The 15,500-nt window shown below is 39.8% G+C and overlaps 1 protein-coding gene across 1 annotated transcript; it reads right to left on the minus strand.

Annotated features, from left to right (window-relative positions):
- Positions 1-717: 717 nt before the first annotated feature.
- On the minus strand, positions 718-15,082 carry LOC137186560 (P2Y purinoceptor 14-like). Its single transcript, XM_067595586.1, has 4 exons — positions 14,968-15,082; positions 10,060-10,216; positions 9,069-9,328; positions 718-2,535 (listed from the first exon to the last, which is right to left on the minus strand). The coding sequence occupies exons 2-4, from the start codon at positions 10,201-10,203 to the stop codon at positions 1,845-1,847; spliced, it is 1,095 nt and encodes a 364-aa protein (XP_067451687.1). The 5' UTR covers positions 10,204-10,216; positions 14,968-15,082; the 3' UTR covers positions 718-1,844.
- Between the last annotated feature and the right edge of the window lie 418 nt (positions 15,083-15,500).

Consider the following 15,500-nt stretch of genomic DNA (forward strand, 5'->3'; position numbering starts at 1 on the left):
TATATATATATATATATATATATAATACTTTATATATTCAACTGCAGAATGTTAGTTCTGAAAATGCCAAATGAAAGTTGTTTACAAGTTTTTCACTTCTTCTTGAAACAATGCTTAATATCCCTCTGCAGGATTTCTGGGTAATAAGGTCCCTCAAACTCTCAAGACCTCAAACAGAACCGCTTGCTGCCACACGGAGCCGCCAAAGAGTGCAAGAGTAAAAAAATACAACCACAATCTGTTAGAAGCCTGAATCAACATCTATCTACTAGGGGTGTGCCCGAATACAAATACGTTATTCGGCAAAGCACAAATAGTGGGGTTCTTATTAATATTTATTTCCTACAAATATTTTTAAAATTATTTGTTTTCAGGAAGAAGAAAAAAACATGTCAAATACCAGTGTGCAGGTCGGTTACATTGCTATCTCAGTGCTTCTCCTCTGCTCCGCTGTGATGTCTATCAGCAGGTCTTAACTAGGGGAGTCACATCCACCTGCTACATGATGCACATTTCCTTATTTGGACATCACTTCTGGAGTTGGGGGTGTTCCCCAGAGATAAAGCTGAGCTACTGACACATGCAAAGTGCTCTCAAGAGACTCTCCATAACCTGTTGTTCCCCTTCTCCTTTCCACAAAGTTAGGTTGCTAAAAAATAGGCAATAAATGAAAAGTGCAAAGCAATAAACAAAAACAGGATTTTTAAGCCTTTTCCACTTTTATTCGAATACAAATACAAATACAAATAATTTTACTTTCTCAACAAATATAGATACAAATACAAATACTGGGCTCTCTGCACAAGGAATCTCTATCAGTATGTATGTATGTATGTCTTTCACATATCTCTTGAACCGTTCATCCGATCGACTCCACATTTGGTGGGTGTATGGCTGGGGAACCAAGGGAGTGTAGTGTCGAATTTGGTGAAATTTAGAAATGCGATATGTTTAATATTAATGAACTTTTAATAAACCAACAATCAGCTTCAGGGCTCTGGCGACTGACTCCAGGATGTCAGGGAGAGCAGAGATAAGAGAAAAGTGCTCTAAATAGAGAAAAGTAGACAGCGAAAACAGAGCTTTTAATCAAGAATGGACACTCTTACAGCGTGTCTAGACAAAGCATTGCATTAGCTGCACGTCTAGCAGATCAGCAGCCAGTGACTACACAGGAGGCGTTCAGGTACATGGTTGAGTATAGGTCACCCGTGTTTTGGAGGCGCTCAGAGCCCAGTACATAATGACTGAGTTACATGTGTAAAACAGAGCAAATACTTTCCATAGGCAGTTCAAAACTAGCTTGTCTCTCTGAGACTGTGGCGATTGTGAAGCGCCACTACAGACAAAGCAAACACCTTTGGAGCAAACATACCCATTTAAATACGAACAAGTCACAGAAAATAGGAACGATCTAAGAGCCCAATATGATCTATCCACTTTATTTTAGGATGCATTTATTCATTTTTAAATGCAGCACTTATTTTAGGCTACTTGAAATGAGAAAAATGTTTATTTACTATTAGAGTACATATCATTTATAACATCTGTGTATAATAGATTGTTAGTTTCTTACATGTTGATGGTGTATATTATCATTCACACCTCACATCAACTGGATTAATTTTTCTATGTGCTGAAGCCAAGCAATCAGCCAGTTCCAAACAGGCATGTTTTGAATGGGCACTGCACTAGTCTTCTGGTAAAAAGGAGAGTAGTGACATGGCCGCCTCCTATTGGCTGGTGTTTTTTATCAGCAGATCTCAGCCTTCACACATATGTGCATTTGTGGTGTGATTGTTGCTTTTAACAACACAAATCATGGATGTTTTGTTAGCTTGAAGCTACAGCACGCTGGTTTGCTTGGTCACCGACGTCTTGGTGTTGATTTTGGAGGCGCTCACCCGCCCGTCACTGCTCCTCCGCTCTGTATTTTCTGCGGCCTGCGTGATGCTGAACACCCTCCTCAGGCTCAGCTGGGCCCGGAAGGCCTTGCAGAAGATGAAGTAGATGAGCGGGTCCAGGCAAACATTGAAAACCGACACAAGGATGGTCAGCTCCTTCAGGTAGAAGAACGCCTGTTCCCATGTGCACCGTTTCAGGAACGCGTAGGGGAGGCGAACCAGGTGGTAGGGCACAAAGCAAACACAGAAGACACTGACCAGCACCAGCATGTTCCTACGTGACTTGGCCAGCTTCTTGGAGCCGGAGGACACCGGCTGCCTCTGCTGCGCCAGCGATAGCCTGCGGGAGGTGCTGTAGTAGAAGAAGATCAGGGAGACAAGGACGACCAGGAAGATGGCGGCGGAGAAGGAGTGGATGATTTTATAGAGCAGACTGAGCTGGTCACTGTGCAGGACGTCACAGCTTACTGTGTTGGGGACGGACGGCAGAGGTTCCTGCGTCAGGAGCGACAGGGTGATGTAGGTGCTCGTCATGGCCAGCAGGAAAACCCAGGTTACTGTGGAGATGATGTGAGCCGCCCGCACCGTCTGCAGGATGTGAGTCCCTAAAGGATGGACGATCTTCAGATACCTGGAGGGAGGAGATGAAGGTGTCAGTACAAGATTATTGAACGTTAATGGATGATTCTGCAAAACGCTGGATTAAGTTCACTGACAAAGTTTTTGTTTTCACATCCAGTTCCTCATGATATTTAATATCTGTGCAAGGCAACTATGGTATATCATTTACAGTCTGGACAATGGTGCACAACTTCCTGCACTGACACTTCAACATAATACTGTGTGGTGCTGTGAAGTCCCAGTGTTAGTTGTGTCAGTATACTCAAGTCACTGTAAATGTATCGAGTATTTAGAGTATTTCAAGTTTTCCAGTAGTGGGTGTTGTGCATCTGTCAGGCCACTATAATACAGGACATTCTCTGACCGGATGAGTGTGTATCAAGTGGTAGTAAATACATTTATGCCTCTTTATCCTCCAAAAATATTCGGTTGTATGATAAATACAGCTGATAATTCATTAAATCAATTGATTTTATTTATTTACTGTGATAATTGTGTTGATGCTGCATGTTTATGATTTTTTTTACAGTAAATAAAGAAAAAAACAGACTCATATTTGTATCATGATGAAATAAGACCTGCAGAGAATAAAACAAAACAATTATTAACAAGCACTAAAGTAGTCTTAACTTAACTATTGCATCAACCAAACTGCAGCAGTGAGTGTCTCCAAAGTCCTCTGGCAGCAAAGTATCCACAAGCTATGACAAGATGGTGTCTGCACTACATGAAAGACCTCGACCAGTTTAACTACAGGCTTGCCAGTATAGTTTATCTGCTGTAGCCGCATACAAATTTACATCTAATATCAAACTATACCTCATAAATCCATCACACAGCAACAGTAAATGGTAGAATCAAGGTATATTAAGGTTATTATCACATGCTGCTACTGTCTTATTTCAGCAGTTCACTGTGGATTAATAAAACATTATTACGTAGGTAAGTATGATACTTCAGGAACTTCATAACAAACCAGCAGATTCTAATCAGGCACAAACTGTCTCTGTCTCTCACTGCTGTGGGTTCTTGTAGCCACAGTTAAGAGGATTGTCCAATCCGCTGCCGCCTCCAGCAACAGTGAGATCACTCATTATTGTTCTCTTCCTAACACATACTGTTTTTCTAAATTTAACTTTTATTTAATTTAATTTCTGACTTGGCAAGTCTGGGGCTTGATATGCTTCAAGTGGTACTTGTGAGAACAAATTTGTGAATTAAATGCAGTTAAGTGAATGGTTTTGTGTTTTCTTCATTTTAATACAACCAAAGAAGAGCAGACAAAAAGCTCGTGATAATGCATGTTGTGAAGTCACGTACGCAGAGTATGCAACATGAAGTCAACTCATCAGCAACTTCAAACTTCAGGGGGAAGTCAAGAAGACCACAGACCACTTTTGTGAAACCAGAAAAGTTCTGAAATAAAAGTCTCTGTCTTACTGATGTGATCTGAGACCCACAAACACATGTGCGCCCAGCTTTGTCAGCATCACCTGATCTCTGCAGAGGTTGCAGCTTCACATCCTGAATTAGAGCTGTGTTCATTCTGAGTCCTCTGAGGTTGACTGTTGATGACAGGACATTTAATTGTTTCAACTCACAGTGGCGATGGCGATGCACATGAAATTGGTCTGATTCCGGGTGTCGACACTAACCCAATGCTCGCCTGATAATGCTGCTAACTGGAGCTGATTCTCAACTCATATCAGCTCAAATCAAACCCCAATCTGGCTGCCATGTTCTGTCTTTGGGACGAAGCAGAGAGCTTCCAATCTGGATCCAAACTATATTCAGTCTAGTCAGGTCAGTATACACGAATCTGGCGGCTGATTTATGTGTTGCTCTCTCAAGCGCCGCCGCCATTAAAGTGGAAGTGAATGGTTAGCAGTCACCTACACCCACAAATTTGTGGAAGTTATTCGTAGTCTTACAATACTGTGTGTGAAATTGGTTGCGATGCAGGTTGCATGAGAAAATAACATTAGCGTAGCTCCTGTCTGACCTTCACAGTCTGGATGTGAGACTGCTGTTTGTGTGAAATCGCTCATTAAAACCAGCAGGAATGACTTTCAATCATCAAACTCCTGATTTCTGTCACTATAATCAGAAGAAATTCATCATTTCATACAAATCTTAAACACATGATGCTGAACAAGTGGAATTTCAGCCAGGAAATATAGCACCAAGCTAACGCAGGCCTTTAGCGATCTCTGGTCGTTTCTTTGTCAGCACGCCGCTCAGAATGAAACATGAGGATTTAATGAAGTTTTAAGAAAGTCAGATTTCATGGAGCAGAGGCTTGTGGTGTCAGTTTGCTGTTGGAGCAGCTGATAACAGCACAGAACAGAAAAGCTCAAACTGGAACATTTAGTTTGTAGATTAGAACCTTTATTTTAATGACATTTGATGATTATATTTTCAACATATAAGTGCTTCTACAGGATCTGCTGGACAGGATCACTTAAAAACTGAGATTCTTTAATGGCGACTTGTCTACTTCCACCTAAAACCCTGATTCATCTATAGAGTCTAATCGTCTTTGGGTTTAGTCGAATCAGATTTGAATGTCCTTGGGTCTCTTTCAAATTATGTCTGTTTTTTAGAAATGAATTACAGGTAGGTTTACTTCAGGTCTGTGTTGGACTGGATCTGAACAGCTCAGAGAACAGGTGAGCGTACCGACACTTTGCTGAGTGTCATAATGTTGTGCTGAGTATGTTTGACCATGTTTGTCCCTCTACATGTTTGAAAGCCACCACTTTGGTCCCGACTCAAATATCTCAACAACTATTGAAGGATTATCTGGTAATTTTGTACAAACATTTGTGATTTCCTCTCCAGCGCCACCATGAGGTTGACATTGTGGTTTTGACAGGTGGACACAAACTCAACTCAGACGGGATGATAATGTTGCTTTGTGTCTTCTGGATGTTTAAATTAAAACAAATAAAAACAACTTCATTACGTGATAATACGACAAAGGTGTGTGTCACCCATGGATGTATAATAAGAGCTGGATAGGGTGCCGTCGCTCAGCCTTGCAGCCAATTTTCCCAGTGGCCACTCGCGGTATTGCAGCGAAAAATCCCCTTAGGGCCCAAAAAGGATTCTCCCCATAGACCACCGTTGTAAAAGAGACGCCTGTAAAACTGTTGACAGGACGCCTCGAACTGCAAACAACGTCAATTATGACTCTTTATATTATGAACTTTTGATCCATGGAGGTTTTATGTTTGTAAAACTTTCCTCGAGCCGAGAAAAGTGATTTAAAAATCTGTGACGTCATCACAATGTAAAGTCTATGGGCCGAGCAGGAACTCGTGGGCGGGGCCAGCGGGGGAAACACTACTGCGCATATTCGGTGGGCCGCACAACACGGAAGCAAACCCGGAAGCTAGAAACATTTTTTGGTGTATGCTCCAGGTGAGCAGTTCCTATAGGACTGAATGGGCGCCATTTTTAGTCCGATATCTCTTTTAGTACATCCATGGTGTCACCTTGTTGTGGAGTTTTTCTGCCCCCCCCGGTGGCCAAAAAATCAAGTAATAAACATTTTAGAAGCAAATTTATCAATTTATTTTTGAGTTTCATGTTCATATTGTCATATTTTAACCAATATTGAACAGTTAATTTTAATATTAGAATGAGCACAAAAAATGTTATTACTATTTTAAAAAGTTATTATTGTTATTTCGTTTTTCTCCGTCAAACTTGAGAACAAAAAAATGCAGAGATGTTTCTGCTACTCCTTCTTCAGTGAGCAACAGATGTTTGTTTGAGGAAGGAAACTGATTTGGGCGTGCAGACCACATATATGTTTTGAACTTGCACACACCCAGTCCTCCCTTTTTCTTTTTTTTTTGATTGACCACAATAATATAGAATAACATGCATCTGACAGAATGAACACAGTGCAAATTACGGTTTGTACTGAAACTGAATTTGTCATGAATATACCAACATGCAGCATGAAGTTTATCTTCTTTCTCTGAGAAACTAAACAATTAAAGTCTTCAGGCTAAAACTACAGGCTGCTTAGTTAAAGCATCGACCCAAAACTGTAGCACACATTGGTGTGTAATAGACAACCACATCTTTATGCTTTTTAAGTACACGTAACCATACGATTCTCACATCCTTTAATCTGACACGTATGTAACAATAATAGATTCACGTAGTCTTCTGATCTTATCTAGTTTCACTCAGACATGGAGGTCAACAAACAGAACTGAGAGTCTGAGGTTCTTTTACTTCACTGTGTTTAAATTAAGTAAAAACCTAATTTCCTGACAGTGTTTTTCACTTTCTCTCTCTCTCTCTCTCTCTCTCTCTCTCTCTCTCTCTGTGGTGTGTTTGTATGAATCTGCTTGAGACTAGGGGCTTTAAATTCTAGGAAGTGAGATTTTGGGTTTTATTTTCACCAAAATCGGCTCCTGTTTTCTGTGTAAAATTATCACACTAACCCATAACATGCAACATGTGCATCTGTGTGCTCACATACTGAAGACGTGTATGTACTGAAACAAAGACGCTGTAGAGACCATTTGTCAGTAATCAAAATCACACTCTGGGATATCATTGAAGAAGTCCATTGACTGCACAAAGTTTGAGTTTTCTTGAGGTTTATCTATTAATTCCAAGCAAACAAAGAGCAAAGAAGTCCTGACTCCTGCTGCACCTGCCTGAATCTCACTCTGTCTATTCTGTATTGTAGCATATTAGCTAAATATATACAGTATATATCTTTTGCACCATCCATGTTCATACACACTGCTACAGTATTTTTTTAAAATCGGCAGCATGAATGGAGCAGAGTACAAAATCTGTAAAGAAAAAGATGAACAAATGTCTCAATCAGTTTACTATTATGCTGCTCAATCTGTTTTCATTTGAAATCTGTGTATTCATTTGCATGCAAACTATTAACTAAAAAGTTAAGCAATACGATGTTTTCTCGATATACAAATACGTTGCATAATCACTCCTCAGGGCTCACAGACCTGTGAGGTGTGAAATGCTCAGTGACAAAAGGAGGAAGTGGTCAGCTGAGCGCTGGGCAGCAGCACTGAGTGAAAGATAAAAGAGTGAAAAGCCAGAATGTCCGTGTGGTAAAGTGCCATCTCTGCAGAAAAGAAATCTATGCGGTTCTCTGACCTAAATAAAAACCTGTCTGATGATGCAAAGACACATCTAACCACATCTCATTTTCCTTGAAGTTATAACACCACTTTGTTTTATCTTAAGTGACTCACTACGCTAAACACCCACCAGAAGCCACATCTCATTTAAGTCTAACATTGACGCCAGAACGATAACACCCTCCCCCCCCCCCCCCTACACACACACACACACACACGCACACACACGCACACACGGTGTGCAGCATGACGCAAGATTCACTTTATGATTGAATATGAAATATGTTGAAGAGAAAGACAGAAACTGAAATATAATTTCATTTGGTCCTTGTTTCAGCTTGTTATGCAACAATCTGAATCATCACTTTCAGCTCCTGCCTTCAGGGAGACGTTACAGAGTCGCCTGTGTAAAGAAACATATCTGTAAAAAAAATCATTCACCCCACATATCTCTCAGCAGCGTACTGATGACAGACAGATATTCTTAATCGATCCCCAAAGGGGAAATAGCAACACCATATGCCAACTCATACAAACAGCAAGACAAAAAAACAAAGACAATCAAAGTCACGATAACAACAACACAACATAACGGACACATGGATAAATATTGTGTTGAAAAAACAAGGCTTCAGATGAACACTCCCTCCATATGTGATGGTATAACGTGATTCTGACACCATGTTCATTAATATGCTTTTCAGCAGATGTTGGAAGCTGGCAGCAGGGATTTGCTTCCATTCAGACACAAGAGACGTTAGTGAGGTCCAACACTGATGTTGGGTGATCAGTTCTGGCTCACAGCTGGTGTTTGAGGAGGGGAGGTTAGAGTGCTGTGCAAGTTCTTCCACAGCAAACTGAGAAAACCACTTCTTTACTGTCATTGTGATACAGGGGAAAGACAAACACAAACAACTGTGCGGTATCTGGTGTTCAGATCAACCAGAGAGGCTAATATGACTAATCCAACTGACTCCCACTCAAAGAGCCTCTACTTTTCTCTAGAAATACTGAGTCAATCATTGTTTTCAATGAGTCATTCTGGTCTCAGGATCTAAATTCAGGCCCTCTAATAAGTGTGCTGCTGGTCATTTTGGAAATTATTGCTCTATTAATAAGATTTGAAGACTTATAGTAACTTTGATGTCTGCCGAGTGGGCGTTGATTGACAGCTGCGATTGACAGTCGGCTCCAAGACTCACACTGAGACTATTGTCACAATATTTAGTTTAAGTTTAATGTTTACTTGATCATGATACCTTTTAACCGAAAATTCAGACAATTTATAAAAGAAAATGCGAAATAATGTGCGTTTTTATTCACTACTTTTTTTTTTTGAATTTCCAGCATTTCCATCCATCTTATGACTGGGAATCTTGTGTAAGACAATAATAAACAGGCCTACCTGTTGGCGGCAATGTAGCCCATGAACAGGATGCTGGCGTACATGTTGAGATAGAAGGCAGAGGCACCAAAGTTACAGTAAACCCGGCGGACGGGGACGGAGCTGCTGGCGTAGTTGGTGATGCGGATGGGGAGGCAGAGGCTGATCAGGAAGTCGGAGGCCGCCAGGTTCTTCAGGTAGATGGTTACGCTGCTGGACGTCTGCTGCTGAGCGCGACAGAAGTAAACCTTCAGGGTGAAGCCGTTGAGGAGCAAACCCATCTGCAGAAGACAAGACAGGATTTATTAAAAGGTCTGTAAGTGATATCGGCATTTTGGCTAACTTCCTGTCCATTCTTGCAGTTAGCACTCCCCACCCTCCTCCCAACGTCACCACATGAACACACAGCGGTCGTCGCCACAGCACCTTACAATATTAGGCACAGCAGTGATGGAGAGCAACTAATCCTGAAGGCTTTTGTTCCTCGAAGTTTGGTTTAACGTTTTAAAAACCAGCCGTCACGAGCCGTCGGTGGCCAGCCACTTTGTGAGTCGACGTCCGGTTACTCCTCCTTCTCCTCTAGAGCCCCCTACTGGTTCACCAGCTCCTTGGCAGCCCTGCAGTGATTGGTGTATTTGGTTGTGTAAGGCATTCCTGGGAGTGCTGGAATTGGTAGCTTTACCTGTTCCACCATCCACGCTGAAATTCTGCCGTCTGCCCATGAACGCTCAGAGCCTCTTTGTGGAGTTCTCTCTCCTAATTGGAGAAGGTGTGGACGAGATACCAGAAAATGTGTTTTTCTGTTTACTGTAGAGTGGAGGGACTGGAAGATCCATGTTACTGACCAAATACTATATCAGTGATGGCTGCTGGAGCTAGAGATATTTAACTCTTATTTTAACAAAAAAAAAATCACTTACAGCACCTTTAACACTTACAGATCAAGAAATTGTGCCAACACACTGTGAAGATGTTTTCTCAGACAAAGATGGAGTGAATATCTGGGACTCACAAGAAAGACCAGACTGTAGACTAGCATGAAGAAGAGGTGAGTTGATGTGTCGATCTGACCGCACAAAGCCGACCTGTCGGTCTGGTTGTTGACAGATGACTGGTTGAAGGACGGGGTCTCTCTCACTCCTCCGACGTCGCTCATGTTTGTGGATGTTCTACAAGAGATAAAACCTTTCAAATTATCTTTTAAATATTAGACAATTGTTTAAACATCAACAAGCTATACAGTACAGGAAGTGTTGAAAGCTCAAAGGGAAGTAACAGATCGCCACAGAACAGCAAAGACACTTAAATACAATCCAGTTAACCAAAAGTGCTTCGCCACAGCTGTCGAAATCCAACAAGTCATCAAGACTCATGGACCTGATTCTCAACCATCAGCTCATGTCTGCAAGCTTGTGTTTATACAAAAAACATGAGATTTTGCTGCTAACAATCATAAAGTAAATAGATGTGAATATATTCACGGTGCAGCTGAAACACAGACTGTAATCTGATTATTATTGTCTTTATAAAAGGGCACCTGTTGTTTACATGCATTAAATACATGCTATGCACATGAGGGCTGCTGAGCATACTTGCACGTCTTTAAAACACGTGCAAAAGTTTTAAAAAACAAGAATAAAACTTTAAACTTTAAACTGCACATGAGGGCTGATGGCTGCTTCCTTTGTGGTGTTTCATTCAACAGGTTATTGTAATCACTGTGACTTATTTTCAAACTACTGTGGCCTCAGCTTGCAGTCACTAAACACTATATCTGACCTCAAAAAGTGTGTGTGAGCAAACGGCTGCTCGATGCTCACATGAGAAGTGAAATGGTGGAAGAAGTATTCAGATCATTTACTTAAGTACCAATAAATCAGTGTAAAAATACTTCATTACAAGTAAAAGGCCTGCATGAAAAATACTTAAGTAAGAGTTAGGGATGTCAACAGCTAACTGTTAATCGGTTAACCGCTGAGAATATTTTTGACTGGTCACATGTCGGTCTATAGGTTAATTTGCATACATACTCCACTAACAGCTTGACAAGTACATGTTCATAACATCAGATATTCTTTTTGAATGGATAAAGTACCAGTGTAAAACCAACTTCTGTACAGAGTGTTGTATTATGGGTTGTTTGTCGCATTAATGTTGCTAGGCTAGCAAGTGTCTTAAAGTCTGTTTATAGTGAGGATGTTAGAGTCAGTCAGTACTAAAAGTGTTTTGTTAGTCCAGTTTAACCTGCAGGAGTTTCTGAAGGCTCATGTAACGTGTTTTTCTGCAACGGAGGAAATAAATTCATGATGAGTGAAAATGAGTCCAAAGCACCTTACTTTCTACTGCAGAAAGGGAATATGTCAAGCTGCCAAATACCACTGTGATAGATGATAAGCAGCTCAAAAAGACATACAGGCAGTCTTATAAATGCTGACTGCCAGAGAATACTATGATGTAAATTATATTCAAAAAGTAACATTAACAATGTTTTTTCAAAAAACAGTTGTTGGAAAAGGGGGGTTGTCCTATAACCGGGGTCGCCTTATATTCGGGTCAATACAGTACTAGCATTATGCTGTACCACATTCAAAACAAGCAGCTGGCTGCCATGTCCGAGGATAGCTCGCAGTCACTGCCAAAGATCAAGCCGCTGCTAGCCGGGGGGAGAAAGTGTGATACGCGCCAGTCCGAGGCCATCACCCAGCTGGTGTGTCAACTAATTGAGACCAATATGCTGCCAATCAGTGTGGTAGGGGTGAGGGATTGAAAGAGCTAGTTTAGTACCTTGAGCCGGAGTACATTATACCATCGAGAGCTACTGCGACTAATCTGTTTTCGGTTTTTGGACTTTTTCTCTAATCTTTGATTTTTGCTGAAATATTGGATCATTTGAACATTTATTGAAATGAAAGCATGTGAGAAGTTTAGAGGGAAAAATCACTATTTGGTGGAGCTGTTAACAACTCATAGACATGTGAAATGTGACCCCGACTACACACTGCTTTTTGTAAGACGTCAAAAGCCAAAAAGGTTGGAAACCACTGGTTTCATCTTTAACAATGTGTTGTATCTTAACCCTCCTATTGTGTTTGGCAAATTTGACCCGTTTTCAAATTGTGTGAAACATACTTTTAATTTTTTCTGATCAAAACAAGCCTTCATTACATCCTCTACAATGGGCTACTGAATACAATAAAACACATTTTGATCATTTTCCTTTTTTTTTTTTTTTTTAATGCCTATAAAAAACATCTGTTGCATCTGTTGTGTGATGGGTCAAATTTGACCCGGCAGTAATTATGGGTTGTTCATGCAGAGAAAAACGAAGTGAATGTTGCCAAACCATCATGAATAACAAAAATGACAGCTAAACAAAAATAATAGTAATAAAATCATATAATAACAGTATAATTATGTTGTGTAATATTAAAATTATGTTTCATGCCAAGAACACGTATTGACTTGAATTCAGTTGAAGAGTGGCACGCAGCACACACACACACACATACACATGTTGCCCTAGGTCACTTTTGGGGACATTATATAGACTTACATGAATTTCCTGGAGACTTACCCCAAGCCTAACCATAAACTCCACCACTGACCCAAAAATCAGCTTTTTCCCCGTTGGGGACACAGCTTTTGTATCCAATTGGATAAGCTGTCCCCATGCAAGAGATGACACTTGTTGTGTGATTGACCCAAATAAAATGTTGTTTTTGGTAATTAAATTGACTTTTCTACTTTTTTCAGAGGAAAGTATATGCTGTCAGTTTTGACCCATAACACAACAGATGTAACACTAACATGAAAATACAAACAAGTCATGTTTGGAATTATTTTGTTCATGATTAGCCTTTCATGGTATATGAATTACAATAGATTTGCCTGTTCTGTGCATCAAAAGCAATAAAATAGATAAATTGTGACTATTTTAGACTAAAAATGATTGTATATTGTAAGTTAAATGTGGTCTAAGGTACATAAAATATCAAAGTAAGTGTATATATATTATGGTTATGGGTGAATAATAAGTCACCTAGCAGATAAAACCTTTTACTGGATGATAATTAGTGTTTTTTTCAGTGCTTGTTAATGAATTCAAACACGGGTCAAATTTGACCTGTAAACACTAAGCATGTAAACCCTTTTTGAAAACAGTAGGAGGGTTTAAAGTTTGTCATTTTATCCATTGTGTCAAATCTTCATCTGAAAAGTAAATAAAGCTGTCAAATAAATGTAGTGGAGTAGTACTTCAAAATTGTACTTGAGTAAATGTTACTTTCCACTACTGCTGTGTCCTGTTCTTCCATGGTTTGAGCTGAGGTGACAGCATGATGCAGCCATGTCAGGATACTGAGGCAGAATATGATTCACATATTTTCAGTCCAACACTTTTGTTTATGACTAAATACCTGCAAAACTAATAACGGTCCCATGAGTTCAAGTTGATAAACATGGTAAACATCAGCATGTTAAGACATATAGACGTTAGCATTAAGGTCAAAGCATCACTGTACAGCTTCACAGAGCTGCTAGCATGACCGTAAACACATAATGCCTCTTCACTCTGTGTGAGGCTGTCTGAGACAAAAGTTGACAATCATGAGAGAAACATGGTGAAATCTTTGGTCATCGATCCAAAACACTTTCCTAGATCTCACTAAGAAACCCAAGGTTTGGAGACCAAAGAAAGCCTGACTGCTGCTACGACTCATGACTCATAAGTGCCATTTTTTTTAAAGTCTAAGAGGAAACCACTCCATCTTCTTCATACATCCATGGTACACACAAACCAAAACGAAAGATTAGAAGTTTGTGTGACTTTGCTGAATTTTTAAACATCAGAGCTGCAGATGGATGACGAGCTGACTTTTTTCTGTTTCCATCGTAATTTGATGATTCATCTCACAGTTATCTCATCTATACAGTGTAACATGCAATAAACTCACACCATCATTACTGTTGCACAATCTAATCTAACACTTTAAGTCTTGTTTTCTTTTCAGTTTTCCTTGTTTTCATACTTGAACTACAAAAGAATAATGCTGCCAAAAGTACCTTCAGGTATATAGTTTAAATCATTCATTCATCAATCGTTATCAGAGTTTTTTTAAAAGGTAAAATGTTGTTTTTGCTACAGCAGCGGCCCCTCCTTCCTGCACCTATATGTCATCTACAGCCTGATCATTTTACCATCATGACTTTTTTAACATGTTTACATCTGGCCACAACTCTACAATCACTTGAAATTTACTTACTTAAGTTTTGTTCAAACATTGTTAAAATGACTTTGCATGTTTTATGTCTCATACTGAACTGTCAGCTGACCATATCGCATCATCTCTCATTAGTCTCTTACACAGAGAGGAGCAGTTTATCTAATGATCATGAGAACATATATAACACCATCCTGAGATAACACAACTCGTTAGGTTGAAATCATGAACTAAATGTTACTGTGTTCATGTTAGTAAATGTAAAATAAAACACCAACAATAAACACTTCTTACTTCTTAGTAGTGTATGTTTTAAATCTTGAAATATGTTCCACACAGATTTGAAGCATCAGTCACATGATCACCACACAGTTCAACACATGTACAGTCACATTCAATTTTAGGACATTTTAAATAAAAATCTACATGAGAGTCGGCAGGTATTGTAGAGTGAACGCAGTCCAGGATTGTTTCTTTCATCTAAATGTTCATATTATTCCTTTCAGCTCATGTTTTCTCTGTCCTCTCCCTGTCCCGATGTTGTATTTTCCCATATTGTATTAAAAATCACCAGTCAAACCTCTCTGAGGAAATACACGACAAATTAATAAAACTATTTCTGAATATTTACAAGTAAAAAAATCTAATGTTAGCACAATAGAAGTACAAAGAACAGATTGCAGTTTACCTGCAGCACTCACCTGTCTGCGTGTCAGTCAGTGTGGACTTCTGATGGTAAAACTACCAGCTTTACGACTTCCCTCTAGTCACATCAGGAAGCACAGCAAAGAGACACAAGAGGGAGGGGGAGGAAGCAGAGCTGCAGAACAACATTGATGTGGTTATAACTGTGTTTCGCCGCTGGTCATTTGCAAGTCAAACACACACACACACACAAAAACACAGCTGGTCAGATCTCTGTTCAGAGAGTGATGAACAGGTCAGATTTTCCACTGGAGACATTCTCTCACTTCATGATGTCTGCGCTGAGGATTGAAAGTTAAATAAAGTTTAGTCACTAACTTTGTCTGTCTGCTGTTTTCTGCCGCTGACAGAATTTATTACGACACTGAATGTAAAATGAACATTTGGCATCCACATATTGAATTTATGTCCAACAGTGTCTGATCTGTGCTTTTCTGTAAATAATGGATGACGGTGTGTTTGAATGCATTGGTGGTTGAATGTAGAGCTGCAATGGTTATCTGGTTATGTTGTGGTTATCTGCACAGTT

Source organism: Thunnus thynnus, chromosome 7, assembly GCF_963924715.1.
Source record: "Thunnus thynnus chromosome 7, fThuThy2.1, whole genome shotgun sequence".
NCBI lineage: Eukaryota > Metazoa > Chordata > Actinopteri > Scombriformes > Scombridae > Thunnus > Thunnus thynnus.